Source organism: Anas acuta, chromosome W (genome assembly GCF_963932015.1).
Source record: "Anas acuta chromosome W, bAnaAcu1.1, whole genome shotgun sequence".
Classification (NCBI taxonomy): domain Eukaryota; kingdom Metazoa; phylum Chordata; class Aves; order Anseriformes; family Anatidae; genus Anas; species Anas acuta.
The window spans coordinates 2,130,381-2,147,980 of record NC_089016.1 but is presented as its reverse complement, the minus strand read 5'-3'; the positions used below and the strand labels follow the sequence as shown (position 1 = coordinate 2,147,980).

The following is a 17,600-nucleotide window of genomic DNA, read 5'->3' as shown; positions in this document are numbered from 1 at the left end:
CACCTTTCAGTGATGGCAGCCAAGTCATAGCTTGCCTTTTATTTCTTTGCTATTGAGCAATGGCTAGAGCTATATTATGTTGGACACGCATCAATAAAATCTTTGTTTATGGCCCGGAGGAATTTGGCACTTGAAACATCACTCAAATGTCACCCTGCCACCTCCAATGTCACCCGGTGTCTGCATCTGAACAGCTCCCTCCTGGCCTCTGTCTCCATTCAATATGCTGGGAGCTGAGACAAGCAGCTTACATAGAGCTGCCTGGTTTGTGCCCACCTGAACCTAGGCAAGAGGAATCCCAACTCCTGTGGTCTTCTGTAAGGCATGGGAGAGTCAGCTAAGCCCCCTTCTAGCCTCTGAACTGCAAACAAGTTATGAGTTGCTTGGTTTGACTCAGCTGAAACCCTTTCCTCAACAGGGGGAAGGCAGATAACTCCCTGTCCTTGCCTGGGTGTTCTGCCTAAAACCAGGATATGGAAAAGTGATTCTTGGACATCATACCTCTTCTGAAAGGAAGAAGGACAGTGCTCCCTCTCCACTGGAGGGAAGCAACATAAATGTTTACTTCAGTGTGTTTCGAAGTTGATTCCCCCGGAGGCCCAGGGACTTGTCAAGAGCTCCCTGTGCTGCAGAGAGACAGCTCTGCCCAGGAGCAGCTCCTCTGCACAGTGCAGCAAGGCTGGGGACACTGTCTCCAGGAGACAAGGGAGGCTGAGAGAAGGGAGGGAGATGTTAAAGGCAGTGTGAAGGGGCTATGCTGAGAGCTCACTGTGAGAGAAATCTTCACAGCCCTGAACAGGGTAAGTCTCTGGCTGCAAGGCAGCACAGTTGTTGTTCCTGGTGCCATCTCCAGATTTGCTGTCAAATCCCACAGCCTATGGGAGCATTAAGAAGGACTCTCATAGTTTATTTGTGTAAGAGGGGAATGAAAACTTTCAGAGCAGGGATTACCTCCCTAAACTGTCAGAGGGACAGGGCATGAGGGTTCCTTTTCTCAGGGTTGGCTGCAGGCTGTGCAGCCAGGGTGCAGGCAGGGGTGGCCATGGCTGTGGAGCAGAGCAGGGTCCCTGCTGTGCCCCAGGGGCTGTGTGCTGGGGCAGGGTCTCTGCCACCTGCCAGGCTCAGTACTCAGCCTGCCCGGGGAACTGCCCAGGGTGCTGCGGGGAGAAGCTGTGGGTGGAAGGAACCCCCAAGGCAGGGCAGAACAGGTCAGGGTCCTGCTGGTGCCCAGAGGCTGCTGTCTGGAGCAGACTGCTCAGAGCTCCACAGCACCCACAGGACATCTTCAGGGGAGATTCTTGAAAGGGAAGAACAACACCTCCTGTACCTGAAGGAAAGGCACTATCTGCCGTCTCTGTTTTACTCTTCCTGCATTTGGAGGGAAGTCGGGATGATAATGCTGTTGTCAGGTTTGTAGAAAGGACTGAAACTCATAGAGCATTGCAATGAAAGGAATCTCTAGGTCTTTGAGGAACCTCACAATTTCACTCCACACTCTTTAGCCTACAGACAGCACCAACACAACCTTCATTGTATCTTGTGGGATTGCTGGATGTCCTTCTCAGCACCTGTAAATAGGGAGATGCCTCTGGGTAGTGGACACCTGAGATCCATCCCTGGTACTCTTTACCATGTACTGTATGGCACTACTGACTCCTGCTGAGACTACAGAGGATCTGCATGGTCTCTGTGGCACGCTTAGGCAGAGAAACCTAGGGCTCAAGGCAGGAGCAAGTCTTCTTCAGATGAAGATATGTTGAGGATGCAGTTTTGGTGAGGAGGGTTCTATGAAATATGGATTAGGTTTTGCTCAGAAAACTCTCTCTAACTTGTCACTGTCTACTCCTCCATGGACAGGCAACCATGCCCAGATGCAACAGATGTCCAACAGCAGCTTCCCCACAGAGTTCCTCCTCCTGCCATTTGCAGACACACGCCAGCTGCAGCTCCTGCACTTCAGGCTCTTCCTGGGCATCTACCTGGCTGCCCTCCTGGGCAACGGCCTCATCCTCACAGCCGTAGCCTGTGACCACCACCTCCACACCCCCATGCACTTCTTCCTCCTCAACCTCGCCCTCATTGACATGGGATCCATCTCCATCACTGCCCCCAAAGCCATGGCCAACTCCCTCTGGGACACCAGGACCATCTCCTTACCGGGATGTGCTGCACAGGTCTTTATGTTTGCTGTCTTTACTCCAGCAGAGTTTTATCTTCTCCCCATCATGGCCTATGTCCGCTACATTGCCATCTGCAAACCCCTGCACTGCAGGACCATCATAAGTGGCAAAACTTGTGTCAACATGGCAGTAGCTGCCTGGGGCAGTGGCTTTCTCTATGCTGTGCTGCACACAGCCAATACATTTTCACTACCATTCTGCCAAGGCAATGCTGTGGACCAGTTCTTCTGTGAAATTCCCCAGATCCTCAAGCTCTCCTGCTCAGATGTGTACCTCAGAGAAGCTGGACTTATTGTTTTCACTGCATGTTCACTTTTAGTGTGTTTTCCTTTCATTCTTTACTCCTATGTGCAGGTCTTCAGGGCTGTGCTGAGGATATCCTCTGAGCCTGGACGGCATAAAGCCTTTTCCACTTGCCTTCCTCACCTTGCCATAGTCTCCCTGTCTCCCTGTACATCAGCACTGGCACATTTGCCTACTTGAGACCCCCATCCATGTCCTCCTCATCCCTGAATATTTTACTGGCAGTTCTGTACTCAGTGTTGACTCCAGCAGTGAACCCCCTCATCTACAGCATGAGGAATCAGATGCTGAAGGATGCTGTGTGGAAAGTGATGTCTGGGTGTTTTTCAGAAGCAATATAGTTACTGTCCTCTGCATATCACCGATAATGCGACTCATTACAGACCGAGATACAGTTATCATTTTGTTTTCCTTTTATTTTTACTCTTACTTTGTTTTACTGGTGATGTCTACTAATGATGATAAAATGATACAGATGTCCAGAGAGAAATATGATCATTATTTGTGTTCCACAGACAAAGGAGAGCTCTGCAACATGAGGCAATGGGAAAGGGGCTGGGAAAATTATTAATTATTCAACCAGTGAAATTTCATAGTCTGGATAGAGTGAATCACCCCAAAACTTCTCCTGACATTGGAAATGAGTTGGACTTGATAATGCTTGTGGGTTCCTTCCAGCTCAGGCTATTCAATGAATCTCTGACTCTGAAGAAGGAGGGCTATCTGTGTGCACCCTCCATGGCCAAAGAACCACTTGTGTGGGAGGCAGTCAGTGGCAGTGCTCCCCACCAGCTGGCTCTGCCTTCACAGCCTGATCAGCACAGCCCTGCAGAGTGCTCCAACGGCCCAACTCACCACATCCCCCTCACTCTGCTGAACAGCACTGCCAGCTGGGGGGCTGTGGGCAGCATGGGCAGGGGCTGCAGGAATGGCTGCTCAGACCAGCCCGGACGTGCTGGGCCGGGGGAAGGCTGTGCAGGACATGGTGTGTCCCGGGAGCAGAGCAGGGCACTGAGTGTGTGTGCAGTGGTGTTGCTTGAGGAGCCCCAGGGCCAGCAGTGTGGTGCTGTGATGTGCTGGGAAGTGGCACTGGCCTGGGGGGGCTGCAGGCTGTCTGGGAAGGTGGATTGGTAGGGTTTATCTCCTGCAGATTGCAGCAGCAGAGACACTGCTGGTGACCTCCCCTGCTTCATTTGCAGCTTTGGGGCCAGCCCAGCCTGGGCTGCTCTGCTGGGCTGGGTTGGGGAGAGGAGAGGCAGGTGTGGAGAGCTGGGGAGGGAGTGGGCTGGGCTGGCCTCCTGGGAGCGACAAGGGGGAACCACAGAGCAGTCTGGGCTGAGTCCTTGTTCACTAGATATGGATATGACCAATGCTAGTCATCATGACTTTCACACCAACTCCTTCTCTGAAGAGTTCTCAACATTTTTCTAAAATATGCATTCAGTTCTTGAATCAGTTTTCCACACAGAGGTGGCCATTTCCTTCAGGATGCCCTGGAGTTGCTGAAGGCTACATGGGGAAACGTAAGTTTGCATATGTGGGAGGCCTTCTGAAGCAGGAACTGGTTGGCAGGCAGAGTACCTGAGGGACTGTGCAGGGCACCCCCTGCACCCAGTGCTCCTGGGTAGGCTGGGATGAGACCTCCTGAGCACAATAGCTCCTTGTAGCCCTGTGGACACTGGCTGTGAGGTCACTTGTGTCACATCATCTGTCTGGACAACAGCAGGGAGGCAGAGCCTCTGAGGTCACAAAGGCCCTCAGAAAGCTGTCCCCAACAGGGTGACACATTTGGTGAGGCCAGGGGAAAGCTGGGAGAATAACGGTGGGGGATTTGGGAGAGAGAAGAGGGGTTTCGCTAACAGAAAGGAAAGATTTTAAAGATTTAAGAGGGGTTCAGGTAAGGCTGATGCTTCTGCAACGCTCACAGGGAACATCTTCATGTTGTGTCCTGGTTATATTTCTAACTAGTAACCCGAAAATCTAGTGCTGTCCTTAATGCTTTCTCTCTCCCTTTAAGGCATCCATTGCTCTAATCCCCAACCTCATTTCCTAATTCAAAGTCAGACCCCAAGCACATTACTTGTTACCATTAGTCACAGAATCATAGAATCATAAAAACACAGGGTTGGAAAGAACCTACAAGATCATCTAGTCCAATCATCCTCCTATCACCAATACTACCCGTAAGCTACTAAATCATATCTCAAAGCACCTGAGACAGGTGCTTCTTGGACACTGCCAAGGATGGTGACTCCACCACCTCCCTGGGGAGGCCGTTCCAGTGCCTGACCACTCTTTGAGAGAAAAAGTTTTTTCCTGATATCTAAACCAAATCTCCCCAGGCGCAACTTGTGGCCATTTCCTCGAGTGCTATCATTAGTTATCAGAGAGAAGAGGCTGACCCCCTCCTCATCACAGCCTCCCTTCAGGAAGTTGTAGATTGCAATGAGGTCTCCCCTGAGCCTCCTCTTCTGCAGACTAAACAATCCCAGCTCACTCAGCCGCTCTTCACAGGACCTGTGCTCCAGACCCCTCACCAATTTTGTTGACCTTATCTGGACATGCTCCAGGGCCTCAGTGTCCTTCTCGTAGTGATGGGCCCAAAACTGAACACAGTACTCCAGGTGTGGCTTCATCAGAGCTGAGTACAGGGGGATGATCACCTTGCTGCTCCCGCTGGCTACACTATTTCTAACACAGGCCTACCATTGGCCTTCTTTCCACCTGGGCACGCTGCCGGCTCATGTTCAGCCAAACATCGATCATTACTCCCATGTCCCTTTCCTCTTCACAGTCTTCTAGCCACTCTGTCCCAAGCCAATAGCATTGTATGGGGTTGTTGTGGCCAAAGTGCAGGATCTGGTGCTTAGCCTTGTTAAACCCCATCCCATTAGCCTCAGCCCAGCCTACCCCAAACCCTCTGAAGGACCACCTTAGCCTCAGGCAGATCAACATTACCTCCCAACTTGGTGTCATCTGCAAACTTACTGAGGGTACATTCAACCCCTCATCTAGGTCATCAATAAAGATATTAAACAAGACAGGCCTCAGTACCAGCCGCTGGGTGAAGCCACTTGTAACGGGACGCCAACTGGACTAAACTCCATTAACCACAACCCACTGGGCATGGACCTCCAGTCAGTTCTTCACCCAAAGAAGACTATACACAGCCAGGACAGCTGACCCAACGGAATTAAATAGATGCTCCAATAGGTGTTCCAGCCCACCTCCCACTACCAAAAGCACCTCCCAGCCTGCAGCAGAGGAGCCTGCTGGGGAAGACCTGGAAGGCTGTGGGGACACACCAGCAGGAGCTGGTGCCAAGTCCTGCCCAAGGGTCCAAGACATCTCCCTGTTCAGATCTTGCAGCTGAGGTATCCCTGCCCATGGGTGCTGGGCAGTCTTTCTTGGCCTCCATGGGGGCCCAAGGCAGCAGAAGGTGGGCACTGCAAGGGAGTGTCTCTTGGGGCTTCCCAGAGATCCACTTTGTCTGGAAACTGCCTGTGGCTGGCAGGACGGAAATGTCTCTGTCAGTAGGAATAGTGTCCAGGGACCAGGGGCTCTGTCAGCCCCAAAGCCAGACCCCGATCCTGATGGCTCTAAGATGTGTCCCCTCCCAGCCGCTGGATCTTTGAGCTCTTCTCCCCTCCATCAGCCTCAGGGAGATGCCCAGAAACATGGTCAGGGAAGACTGGATCTGGGGCAAAGCCCCCAGAGGGTTTTAATATGAGGAAATACCAACACACAGCATAAAAACAGGGGAATACCAAGAGGGGAAATACCCAAGTGTGTCTGCTGACTGCTGGAAAAGGGAGGCTATTTCCTGGCACTCACGGCTCTCCCAATGGCACTGAGCTCTCCTCCCTCCCGGCTGCACCCAGCTGCTCAGCAGGGCTGGGCTCTGCTGGCCTGGGGCTCTGGAACTCTTGTGCACGGGGCTCTGGTGTCACATCCTGGGTGTCCTCATGGGGACATGTCAGAGACACCTCTTCAACATCGTCATAGCCCATGGTCCCCAGGAAAGGTGACGAGGTGTCTCCCTCAGCTCCAGGGACCCCAGCACTTCTCCGGGAGCGCAGGCTTCCCCCTGTAAGCATCAAGGCAGGCTGCTGTGGTTGGGCCTGTGGGGTGCCCCTCGGGCTGTTTATCACCTTCCTCATCCTCACCAGCCTGAGACACTCGGCCCATTCTCCCAGCCCCCACAAAATCTCCCAGGACAGGTTCTCCATGGATGGTCAGGCTTTCAATATGGCATGGATTCTCCTAGGCCCGGGGCTGGAACCTAGGAAGTAGCAGTGCTGCATTGCCCTCTCACCTGTGGCTGCATGCCTCAGCCCATCTCCTTCCTCTGGTGTCCTGGGCACTTCCCAGTCCCCCTGCCCAGGGACAGGATCCTCCCCAGGGTCAGAAACCTCCCCAGCATCATCATAGCCATCTGCTGGGTAACCTCCAGGCAGGACAGGGACATCTGAAAGGAGAGGGAAGGTGGTGGCAATGAGAAGAGATGTTCTGTAGAGCAGAGGATGGGAGGGTGTGTGGGACACAGGGCTGACATGCTGCTGGTGTCAGGGTCACAGCAGAGCCTTCATGCTTCCAGCTCTGATGATAACACTCGGTGGCACTGCTGTCCGTCTGGTCTGTCTGCAGGGAGGAGAAATGGAGCCCTTCCACCCCCCCCCTCCCACCTCTTAACCCTGGGTGTGGCCCCAGATCATCCTCCTCCTCATGTGCCTGGGGTAGGGCTGCAAATGGGTCTCAGGGAAGGGCTCCCCAGCTCTCCCGGAGCCTGGGGACAGAGGCAGGGCTGGTCTGGGAATGGACAGAGAGGGACAGGACCCCACTGGGCTCCCTCAGCCCCATTATCAGGGCCAGCACAGGGCTGTCCCCACAGCACAGCCCCTCTGTGTTGTGTTGGCACTGCAGCCACATCCCCAGGGAGGGCAGCATTCCCATGGAGATGGTCTGGGGCAGAGTCAGCCTCGCACCATCCCTTTGGAGACAGCCTTTATGCCCCTTTGGTCCCTTGGTCATGTTCCAGTGCAGACCCTGCACCAATTCCCACATTTCCCCTCCCCATGGAGCTGCTCCATCTATGCCCCACACGTCAATAGCACAGCCCGTGCCCTGCTGGGGGGTGGCTGATACAACGGTGATGGACTCCGCTGCCCCATGCTCCTCCTGCCAGTACTGCCAAGAGCACTGCCAGCAGTACATCCTCCCCTTCTCACCCAGCCCAGATCTCACATTTCTCTTCTCACCCCATAACGGATGCCTCAGGGTCTGGGCTCTCTCCACCCCTTGATGTTGGTGCCCCATGGTCTGTCAGTCAGTGGGGCAGCACATGGGGCAGGAGGCAGCACATGGCTCTGTTTCTGTGCCCCAGGACACCAACACCCCCAGCACCCCCAGCCCTGCCAGGAGGCATCTCCCCCCCAGGACCACTGGGGAAGGAGGCACCTCTGCGCTGAGCCCTGGTGCTTCGCACCTGCCCAGCCAGGAGGGCCAGGAGCAGGCAGAGGAGGACCCCCAGGATTATGCAGAGGATGACAAGCACCAAGAGTCTCTCGCTGCTGGTCGTTGGACTGCCCCATGGGGGATCTGCATGGGCAGGAAAATGGCAGGGGCAGCATCAGACAGAGGTCGGGGGCAGGACATGCCACTCCTGACCACACAAGGCAGCGGAGGCTGGGGATGACAAGGCTGGGTGATGGGGCAGATTCGACCCTGATGGGTACATCACAGACTTCCACCAGCTCCCACATATTCCTGGGAGTCTCACAGCCCAGCATGTAGCCCCCTCCTCCTGACTGGTCTTCTCTGAGACCCCGCCTGGAGATGCCTCTGCATCCCTCAGGGGCTGCTGGCAGCCTGACCAGGTACTGCTGGTGGGCATGGGTAGTTTTGAAAGCTGAAGTCACCTTTGTTCCTCCAGCAGCTACTAGGTCTAATGCAGAAAGTCAAAGCTTCTCTGGGTTCCTTCTCTGCATTTCACCATACCCAGTGGGGAACAGGACCTGGTGCCTGGATGGCTCAGATTTACCATTGCAGGTGATGTGGGTCTCTTCTCGGCTGTCATCACACGACTGCGGATGCCAGGGAGCAGAGGGACACTGCCAGAAGGAGCTGTTGCTCTTCCCACACTCCACGTGATCCAGCCATGCAGTACCAGACAGCTTAGCATAGTTAAAATCTGTTTTCAGTTCCCCTTCATTCCCACAGCCCAGCTCCTTGCACACCAGTGACACCGTCTCGGTGGTCATGGAGTTGGAGCAAACACTACCCCACGTCCCGTTGTAGAAAACCTGCAGGCGCCCGGAGCAGCCGTCGCTGTTCTCCAGCCTCAGGGCCGTGAACTCTGGAAGGAGGAAAGGCCCCAGAAAGAACAGGCTGGTCTGGGGCTGGTGGAACACAGGCTCCTCTGCACCCCAGGTGCTCAGGAATTCGGAGGCACAGCCAGCAAATCCCTTTTGCATCTGGGGGCAGAGAGGTCTCTGACATACTCCTTTGCCCTCCCCACTCACTGTCAGGGTGGATGGGCTCCCAAGGGTCTGTGTGAAGGTTTCCCCAGGATGGGCTTGGGCAGGGGACCCAAGGCAGCCAGGGATGGCACTGGCCTTGCCCATCTCTGCACTTACCCTAGTCTCTGAGGCCCCAGCTCCCAGCCCCACGCCCAGCACAGACCTGAGCAGACGACTCCCGCGTCCTCCTTGTGCCCACAGTCGTGCTGCCCCCAGGCCTCGGCAGGGCAGTCCCAGAGAGCAGCTTCGGTCCCGGAGCAGTTGACGCCATCCAGCCAGATCTGCCCAGAGCCCTCCCCAAACCAAGCAGAGCTGGCTGCCTCCAGGGCCCCTCCGCAGCCCAGTTGGCGGCAAACGACAGCGGCGTCAGCCAGGTCCCAGGCGTCGTCGCAGACGGTGCCCCAGCGCCCCTGGTAGTAGATCTCCACTCTCCCGGCACAGCGCCCGGCCCCATCCACCAGCCGGACCCACCGGCTCCCTGCAGTGGGGAGAACCCCGGCCGTCAGGGGCTGGCTGCCCTCCCGGACCAGCACCTGGGGGACGTGCAGCACCACTCACCCTGGCACACGACCCCCACGTCCTCCATGATCCCTTCTGTTGGCATGCTCTGAGGCAGGGAGGTGTTGCAGAGGCTCAGGTCAGCCTCGTGCCCTGCACACCGCACCCCGCGCAGCCCCACAGGTCCTGGTCCTCGCTCGGCCCTCACGGGGGTGTAGGCTGCCTCTGCCTCTCCGCACTGCAGCTGCCGGCACACCACGCTGGCCTCCTGCATGTCCCACTGCTCATCCAGGACTCTGCCCCACGTCCCGTGCTGGAAGACCTCCACGCTCCCGTCGCACCGGCTCCCTCCGCCCACCAACCGTACAGGCATGGGGTGAGTTAGACCTGGTGAGAGCAGACATTCAGCCAGGCTCTGCCATGAGCTCCCCAAATTTGTGTGGCCGTGTCACACACCAGGGGCAAATGGACTTTGCAGCACTGCCCAGCACTCACCTGAGCAAATGACAGCAGCAGCGTTCTCCTGGGAGCACGGCGAGGCCCCCAGGGCAGTCACCGGACACTGCCCCAGGTGGGCTTCAGTCCCGTCACAGTGGAACGAGTCTCTCCAGATGGGGCCGGTTCCTCTCCCAAAAAGCCCTCCTCCAGGAATGGACTCAGCAAAGCCACAGCCGAGGTGCCGACACAGAACGTGGGCGTCCGAGAGGTCCCAGCGGGAGGCACAGAGGGTCCCCCATGTCCCCAGCATGTTGACCTCCACCCTGCCCTCACACGCTGTGCTGCCGTTCACCAGCCTGAACCCTGTGTACTCAAGGACAAAGGAGGGTGAGAGAGGCCACATTTGTGCTCTTGCTCCCACAGGATCTGGAGGAGAGGCCAAAGGGACAGCGTTCTTTCCTCCTCCCCACCAGCAGTTTCTCCTCTCCATCCAGCACAGCCCAATGCCCACACTGCTCTCCCGCTCCAACCACAGCCCCTCTGGGCACCATACCACCCCAAGTCCTTACGTGTACAGGTGACATGAGTGCCATTGCTGTGGGTGCAGGCCTTGTCCTTGGGGGTCCCCGTGGGGCAGAAGGAGAGGATGGATTCATTCCCCACACACTGCAGCTCTCTGTCCCAGACAGGACCGACCCCTTCTCCCAGCTGAGCTGCCCCATGAGCAGACAGGGCTGTGCCACACTGTAGCTCCCTGCACAGCACCTCGGCAGCTTTGGCACCAAAGTGGGAGTGACAGACAGCTTTCCACTGGTCCCTGTCGTAGACCTCCACACTTCCAGAGCAGGGGCTGTCCCCGCCGACCAGCCGGACAAATCCTGGAGCAACCAAGGAGACCTGTGAGTTCCCAGAGCCCTCTGGCACTTCCATGCCCACCTCCCACCTCATCCCTGAGGTGACCACATGCAGAGCCCTATGGTCAGCCCAGCAGCTCTCAGTGGGTGCTGATGGCACAAAGAGGTCAGGGCCCCCCTGCTGCTCCTCAGAAACCAGCCCAACACCCATGTCCTCTTTTGCAAGCCCCCAGCAGCAGGCACCGCTCAGACAAACTGCTGCTGCCCGGAGTCCCTGGGCTGCCCGGCCCCAGACCCAGCACTGCAGCACACGCAGCACGTGGGCCCGGGGAAACAGGCCCAGGAACTCAGGGCTTACTTCAGCCTGCTCTGCCCCACAAGGCTCAGGCTAGTTAGAAGAAATCCTTGGATCTGCCAAAAAGCCCCCCTGTTCCCAGGGAATGCTGGGGCTCTTGGGGAGCTGCTGTTAGATGGGGCACTTCGGGGAATCCGCTGCAAAGGGGGTCCTCTGGTAGGTACAGTGTGGTGCTGGGCATGCACGTCCCCAGCCACCTACTATGCATGCGTCAGGAAAGCAGGCAGAGAGCAGCCCTGGGCTGACATGAGCTCCCAGTGTGAGGGGAGGCACCAAGGAGAGCCAGGAGGTGCTGGCACAGCCCCTGGGGCATGGGTTAGGCAGGAGAGGCTGGGCAGTGGGTCAGCAAGGCCTGGAGGGGCCATGTCTCCAGGGCCTGGCTCTCATGGGGTGACCACAGGACAGGAACAAGGTGCCACTTTCCACCATGTTTCTCTGCTCAAGCCCAGTGCTCCTGCCCTCTGAGTAGCCCCTCTGCTTTGGCTGAGGTTCTCTTGGCTGCTGGGGGTACAACCAAAAACCCTGGGCCATTGCACACCCTTCCCTGAGGCTGCTGGTGGCTGGGGGAGCTGCTCTAGATTCCTCTGGCATAGGGACCAGCCTGCCAGACAGGGCCTGGGTGAATGGAGGAGAAAGATGGGAACCAGCCAGCACAGTGGGGAAGGGTGGGGGTTTTCCTCTCCCAGCCCCAGGCACCTCCCCAAGGTTGGCTGCTCCAGCTTCAGGGCCAGACTCAGTGTGCTCCCACTGGGCTTTCCCCAGGGACAAGGGACACCAGCAGTGACAGACCCAGCTCAGAGTGCAACTTGACACACAGAGCCATGTTCTGGTGTGCACTTGTTGCTTCCTGAGCTCACAGCCAGGTCCTTTAGAAGTGTCCTCGTCCCAGAAGTAGGGAACAAGTTCAGTCCTTACCTGAGCATGTCACTCCAGCATCCTCCCTGTGATCGCAGTCTGTTTGGCCCCACCCTGCGTGCATGCAGTCAGACAGGGAAGACTCCTTGCCATTACAGTGAACATCATCCATCCAAGTGGGCCCAGATCCTGGTCCAAAGTGTGCATTCCAATGAGCTTCGAGAGCAACCCCACAGCCCAGCTGCCTACAAACCACTGCAGCATCGGACTTGTCCCAGTCGTCATCACACACGGTCCCCCACCGGTCCTGGTGTTTCACCTCCACTCTCCCAGCACAGCGACTGCCGCCATCCACCAGCCTCACCTCCACAGCCCCTTCAAACATCAACACAGGAAGGGTCAGGAGAGTTTTAAGCCCCAAATTGTGGGTCCGTGAGGACCCCCTCCCCAGGCAGACTCCCAGTTCCCAGGGTGGGATCCCTGTCCCCATAGGCTGTCTCAGGGGCAGCGGGGGGTTCCTCCTCTCCCCATGGGCTACACTGGGCTGGGGGTACCCAGCTCTAGCCCTCCTGGGCCATTCGCTGCCCCACAGCTCTCAGGACCTCCTCCCACCCCAGTGAACCCCTGCCCTCACAGATGCCCACCCCCACACAACCCCCAGCCCTGCACAGGGCTCCCACTCCTCCCCAGCCCACTGTCCCCCAAACAGCCCCATGCCCCTGAGCAGCTTCCATTGCCCATTGCCTGCCACAGGCACCTCCTAAAACAACTGTGCTACCCAGGAACTCTAGGGTGCCCACAGGGAACTGAATTGATCACAAGGATCCCAAAAAAACTTTCCTCATCCCTGCTGTCAGATCAGTCCCTGTGCTTGGACAGAGCCCCAGGAAGGACACCTCTCTACCACTTCTGGATGCAGACACCCCAGTCCCGTTCTGTTAATGGGACACAACCTGCCCTCCTGGAGTCAGTGTTTCCCCAGATCCCAGGGGCAGGGAACAGCACACAACCCCCCTGGGACACCCCGGACAGGGGCTGTGCCCTGGAGATCACTGAGGGTCACTCTCACTGTCTGGTACTCCTCCAGATCCAGAGGCACAGTGCTGGGGAAGAAGGGCTCACAAAAGGGTCCCCAAGGACAAGGAGTCTAGAAATGATGCAAGGCATGGGCTGCCATAATCATGGGAGCTGTGGAAATGGATTACCCCCTCCCATCCATGACAAGCACAGATTAAAACACAGGGATGAGGGAATGAGAACCTTCTGCCTCTCATATCAGTGGTGCCTGAAAACCACCCCACTCCCAGAGAGATCCCAATGACCCCACTGCTGCCCACTGGCCCCAGGCTGTGGAACAGAGAAGCTGGCACTTACCTCTGCAAGGCTGCACCCAGAGGAACAGCCACAGCACCCAAGGGGACAGGAGTCCCTCTGCCCCCATCCTGAGGCTCCTGCCCTGACAGCACAGCCCTGCTGCTGGAGCTCCTGGGGACCCACAGTGAAATGGCAATGATGCGAGGGCAATATATCTGTGCAGATGCTGTCCCAGCTGCAGGAGGAGCCAATCGAAGCAGCAGGCACCTTTTTAGACATTATCGGCACTTATCTCCCCTCCGACGCAGCCCAGCTCTCCAATGAACTTCTCCAGCGCTCTTCATGACCATATATGAGGGACGGCTCCGCTGCTGTGGCTCTCACGTCACTGCGGTGGGAGATCATCGTGGGGTAGGGCTGGGTGTGGGGGCAGATGGCTCTGACACCCCTTGCAGCCTGCTGTGGGAGCACGGAGCATCTCCTAAACTGTAGCATCCAAGAGCCCAAGGTGCGATTGTCCAGCTGTCCCTGCACCATGGGATCCAGGGGACTGGTCCTGCAGCAGGGCTGTGTCAGGCTGGGAAGGGACCAGCCCCTGCCCCTGCTACAGCCCCTGCTGTGCCGGCAGCAGCAGCTGGGAAAGGCCCTTGGGCAGGGCCAGAGCCCCATGATGGGGGTGCTGGTTGTCCCGTCCCTCCCCAGGGAGCCTCCTGTGGGGTCCCGGCAGCAGCCAGAGCTGGTCCAGGGCCTGCCCTGGCAGCAGAGCTGCAGCCCAGAGCCTCAGGCGTCTCCCTGGCTCTCAGCGTGTCACCCAGGGGCCGTTATTCCCCGCGGCGGGTCGGGAGCTGGAGCCTGCCTGCCACTGCAGATGCACCAACCGCAGCCCACGTGACATGGCGCCCGGGCAGGAAGACGGTGGTTTCCTCCTGGCCCCGTGCCCAGGCATGGCCCTGCGGTGCCTCCCAGCCTCCTCACAGCTCCAAGCCTGGCAGGGTTCAAGAAGTGTTTGGATAATGCTCTCAGACATATAGTTTGATATATATATATAATATTTTTATTAAAATATAGATTTTTATAAATGTATACAAATTATATATTTTACAGAGAATCACAGAATCACAGAATTTCTAGGTTGGAAGAGACCTCAAGATCATCGAGTACAACCTCTGACCTAACAGTAACAAGTCCTCCACTAAACCATATCACTAAGTTCTGCATCTAAATGTTTTTTAAAGACCTCCAGGGATGGTGACTTCACCACTTCCCTGGGCAGCCCATTCCAGTGTCTAACAGCCCTTTCAGTAATGAAGTTCTTCCTAACATCCAACCTAAAACTCCCCTGGCGCAACATATACACATTATATTAATTAGCATATATTTACACACATTTTACTTATATTTACATACATCATATTATATTACATTACAATATATTATATTATATAATATAATATTATATTACATTACATTACATTACATTATGTTATAGATGTCCTGGTTTCAGTTTGAACAGAGTTAATTTTTTTCCTAGTAGCTGGTAGAATGTTATGTTTTGGCTTAGGATGAGAAGAGTGCTGATAACACCCCGATGTTTTAATTGTTGCAGAGCAGTGCTTATACTAAGCCAAGGACATCTCAGCTTCTTGCTCGGTCCTGCAAACGGGCAGGCTGGGGGTGCAGCAAGAGCTGGGAGGGGACAGACCCAGGACAGGTGACCCAAACTAGCCAGAGGGGTATTCCATACCATCTGACGTCATGCTAAACAATATATAGGGATGGCTAGCCGGGGGAGGGGGCCAGGCTGCTCGGGGTTAGGCTGGGCATCGGTCAGCGAGTGATGAGCAATTGCATTGTGCATCACTTGTTTGTACACATTATTAGTGGTAGTGCTATTATCATCATTGCATTATTATAATTATTGTTATTATTATTATTATTGTTAGTATTATTTTCCTGTCTTATTAAACTGTCTTTATCTGAACTCACGGGCTTCACTTTCCGTTTCTCTCCCTGGCCCAGAGAGGGAGGGGGAGGGTGAGCGAACAGCTGTGTGGTGTTTAGCTGCTGGCCGGGTTAAACCACAACAGTCCTTTTTGGCGCCCAACGTGGGGCACGAAAGGTTGAGATAACGGCAGATCTGACCAGAGTGTGTTAAACTAAAATTGGTATAAGTATTAGACCTACTTAATAGTCACTTGTCATAATGCTGATTGCTTTAATCTCAACTCTGCTGCACCTGCTTTCCAAATTGAGTATTATAACACGTTATTTTCCGTATGTGGTCTCTGTCATGTTGTTTATCCTCTCTGGGCTCTGGTTTAAGATCATTATGGTACTGTGTGTTGTAGCAGTGGCTTATGAGACGAAATATCTGGTCATGACTCTAACTTGATATTTGTACTCAGTAACATCGTCGAATCTATACTTTGGAAATGATACCTCGGAAACTATTAGCAATCATACTTGTTGCCTTTTTTTCATCAGGGAGTCAATCTGTGGAGGGGAACGGGGAAGATATTTTTTCTTACTCGATCACTCTCCCTTTCTCCTTCACCACCCCCTTGTCCTCCTTGATCACTCTCCCTTTCTCCTTCACCACCCTCTTATCCTGCGAGCTTGTTACAGTAGCTCTCCAAGATATTGAATATCCTTGGGATACTCAGACCAGCATAGTCTTATTGTTCTGCCTCCTGAACGTGCTTCAGGTTTTGCTTAAATTTAAACAACTACTTAGGAATCTCATCCAGAGATCTGCCCGGAGGCAGTATAGTTGTGAGTGGCAGGGAGTATGGGAGGATATGGGTAGGCATCTAGAGCAGTGGGCACCTCCAGTGTTTTGGAAATTCACCCCTGAACAACTGAAAAATCCTCAAAAACTGGTAGAATGCTTGAAAAAAAGGTGTCATGATTCTGGCAGTTCCAAAGTGACACAAATCATTGTAACGTGCTGGGGCCTGGCTCATGCCTATCGAGCTGCAAATGATACTACTATCAACTTAGTGACAGACCCTGCGGCCACTCCAAGTCCTGTGACAGATCCAACGGCCACTGCGACCCCTACGGTGGACTCTGCAGCCGCTCCAGTTCCAGTTCCTGCAGCCACTCCAGCTCCAGTTCCTGCAGCTGCTCCAGCTCCAGTTCCTGCAGCTGCTCCAGCTCCAGCTCTTGCAGCCACTCCGTTTCCAGCTCCTGCAGCTGCTCCAGTTCCTTTGGCTGGGTCAGAGAAACGAGCTGTAGCAGTGCAAGTTGCCCCTGTAGAGAAGGTGAAAAAATGGTATAGAGATTCAGGTCGTTTAGAACGCAGAGAGTCTTCTGCCAAATCTAGGTATAGAGATGACGATGCTGGGCCATCAGGGATTCAGGAGGAGGAAGATGAGGATGCCAAAAAATCAACAGTAACTACCCGAAACCTATACGAGCATGAGCTACGAGATGTGCGAAAAGATTTTGGTTGTTGCATAGGTGAGAAGCTTGTCACCTGGCTGCTCCGATGCTGGGACACTGGAACCAATTGTGTGGAATTAGACAGCAGGGAAGCCAGGCGCCTGGGATCCCTTGCTCGAGACGCCGGCATTGACAAAGCAATTGCAGATGGAGCACAATCTCACAACCTCTGGAAGCGTCTCCTCTCAGCTGTGAGGGAAAGGTATCCCTTCCAGGAAGAACTTTTATGTCTACCAGGCAAGTGGACCACTATGGAGAAGGGAATCCAGTACCTGAGGGAATTAGCCGTACAGGAAGTGATTTATGAGGATCCAGACCTCAGACAAACATCCAAAGATCCAGATGAAGTCAGGTGTACACGACCCATGTGGTGGAAGTTTGTACGGAGTGCACCATCATCATATGCCAGCTCATTGGCAATAATGGCCTGGAAAGAGGATGAGGAACCCACAGTGGATGAAGTGGCTAAACAACTCCGGCAGTACGAAGAAAGTCTCTCCTCTTCCTTACAGGCCTGCATCTCAGCTGTGGAGAAACTTTCTGAAGAGTTCCACCAATTTAAAGAGAATCTATCTTTCTCCCCACCTGAACAAACCAGTGTCCACCGACCAAAAGAGAACACTTTTGAGAAACTTTCTGAAAAGTTTCACCAACTTGAAGAGAGATTATTCTCTTCTGTACCTGTACAAAGCAGTCTCTCAGCTGTCGGGGTAGGTGGTCATCCGCACAAGGAAGACAATATGGTGGGTATACACCCCGTGCCATGCTGTGGTTTTACCTATGTGACCATGGAGAGGACATGAAAAATGAGATGGAAAATCTACCTTGACCCTAGAGATAT

At 54.8% G+C, this 17,600-nt stretch overlaps 1 protein-coding gene and 1 pseudogene across 1 annotated transcript; one reads left to right on the top strand and one right to left on the bottom strand.

The window, feature by feature from the left end:
* Window positions 1-1,871: 1,871 nt before the first annotated feature.
* LOC137847483 (olfactory receptor 14A16-like) lies at window positions 1,872-2,824 on the top strand (annotated as a pseudogene).
* Window positions 2,825-6,172: 3,348 nt separating this feature from the next.
* On the bottom strand, window positions 6,173-14,166 carry LOC137847097 (scavenger receptor cysteine-rich type 1 protein M130-like). Its single transcript, XM_068665372.1, has 9 exons — window positions 13,376-14,166; window positions 12,062-12,376; window positions 10,507-10,815; window positions 9,995-10,300; window positions 9,560-9,886; window positions 9,165-9,479; window positions 8,524-8,838; window positions 6,799-6,951; window positions 6,173-6,570 (listed from the first exon to the last, which is right to left on the bottom strand). The coding sequence occupies exons 1-9, from the start codon at window positions 13,440-13,442 to the stop codon at window positions 6,314-6,316; spliced, it is 2,364 nt and encodes a 787-aa protein (XP_068521473.1). The 5' UTR covers window positions 13,443-14,166; the 3' UTR covers window positions 6,173-6,313.
* Between the last annotated feature and the right edge of the window lie 3,434 nt (window positions 14,167-17,600).

Excerpts from the sequence above, each read along its gene's own strand:
- LOC137847097 (XM_068665372.1), bottom strand. The coding sequence starts at position 13,442 with ATGGGGGCAGAGGGACTCCTGTCCCCTTGGGTGCTGTGGCTGTTCCTC. Across the intron at positions 8,839-9,164 it reads CGCGGGAGTCGTCTGCTCAG|AGTTCACGGCCCTGAGGCTG; the intron begins GTCTGTGCTGGG and ends TCCTCCTTCCAG. Across the intron at positions 6,952-8,523 it reads GACCCACATCACCTGCAATG|ATGTCCCTGTCCTGCCTGGA; the intron begins GTAAATCTGAGC and ends CTCTCCTTTCAG.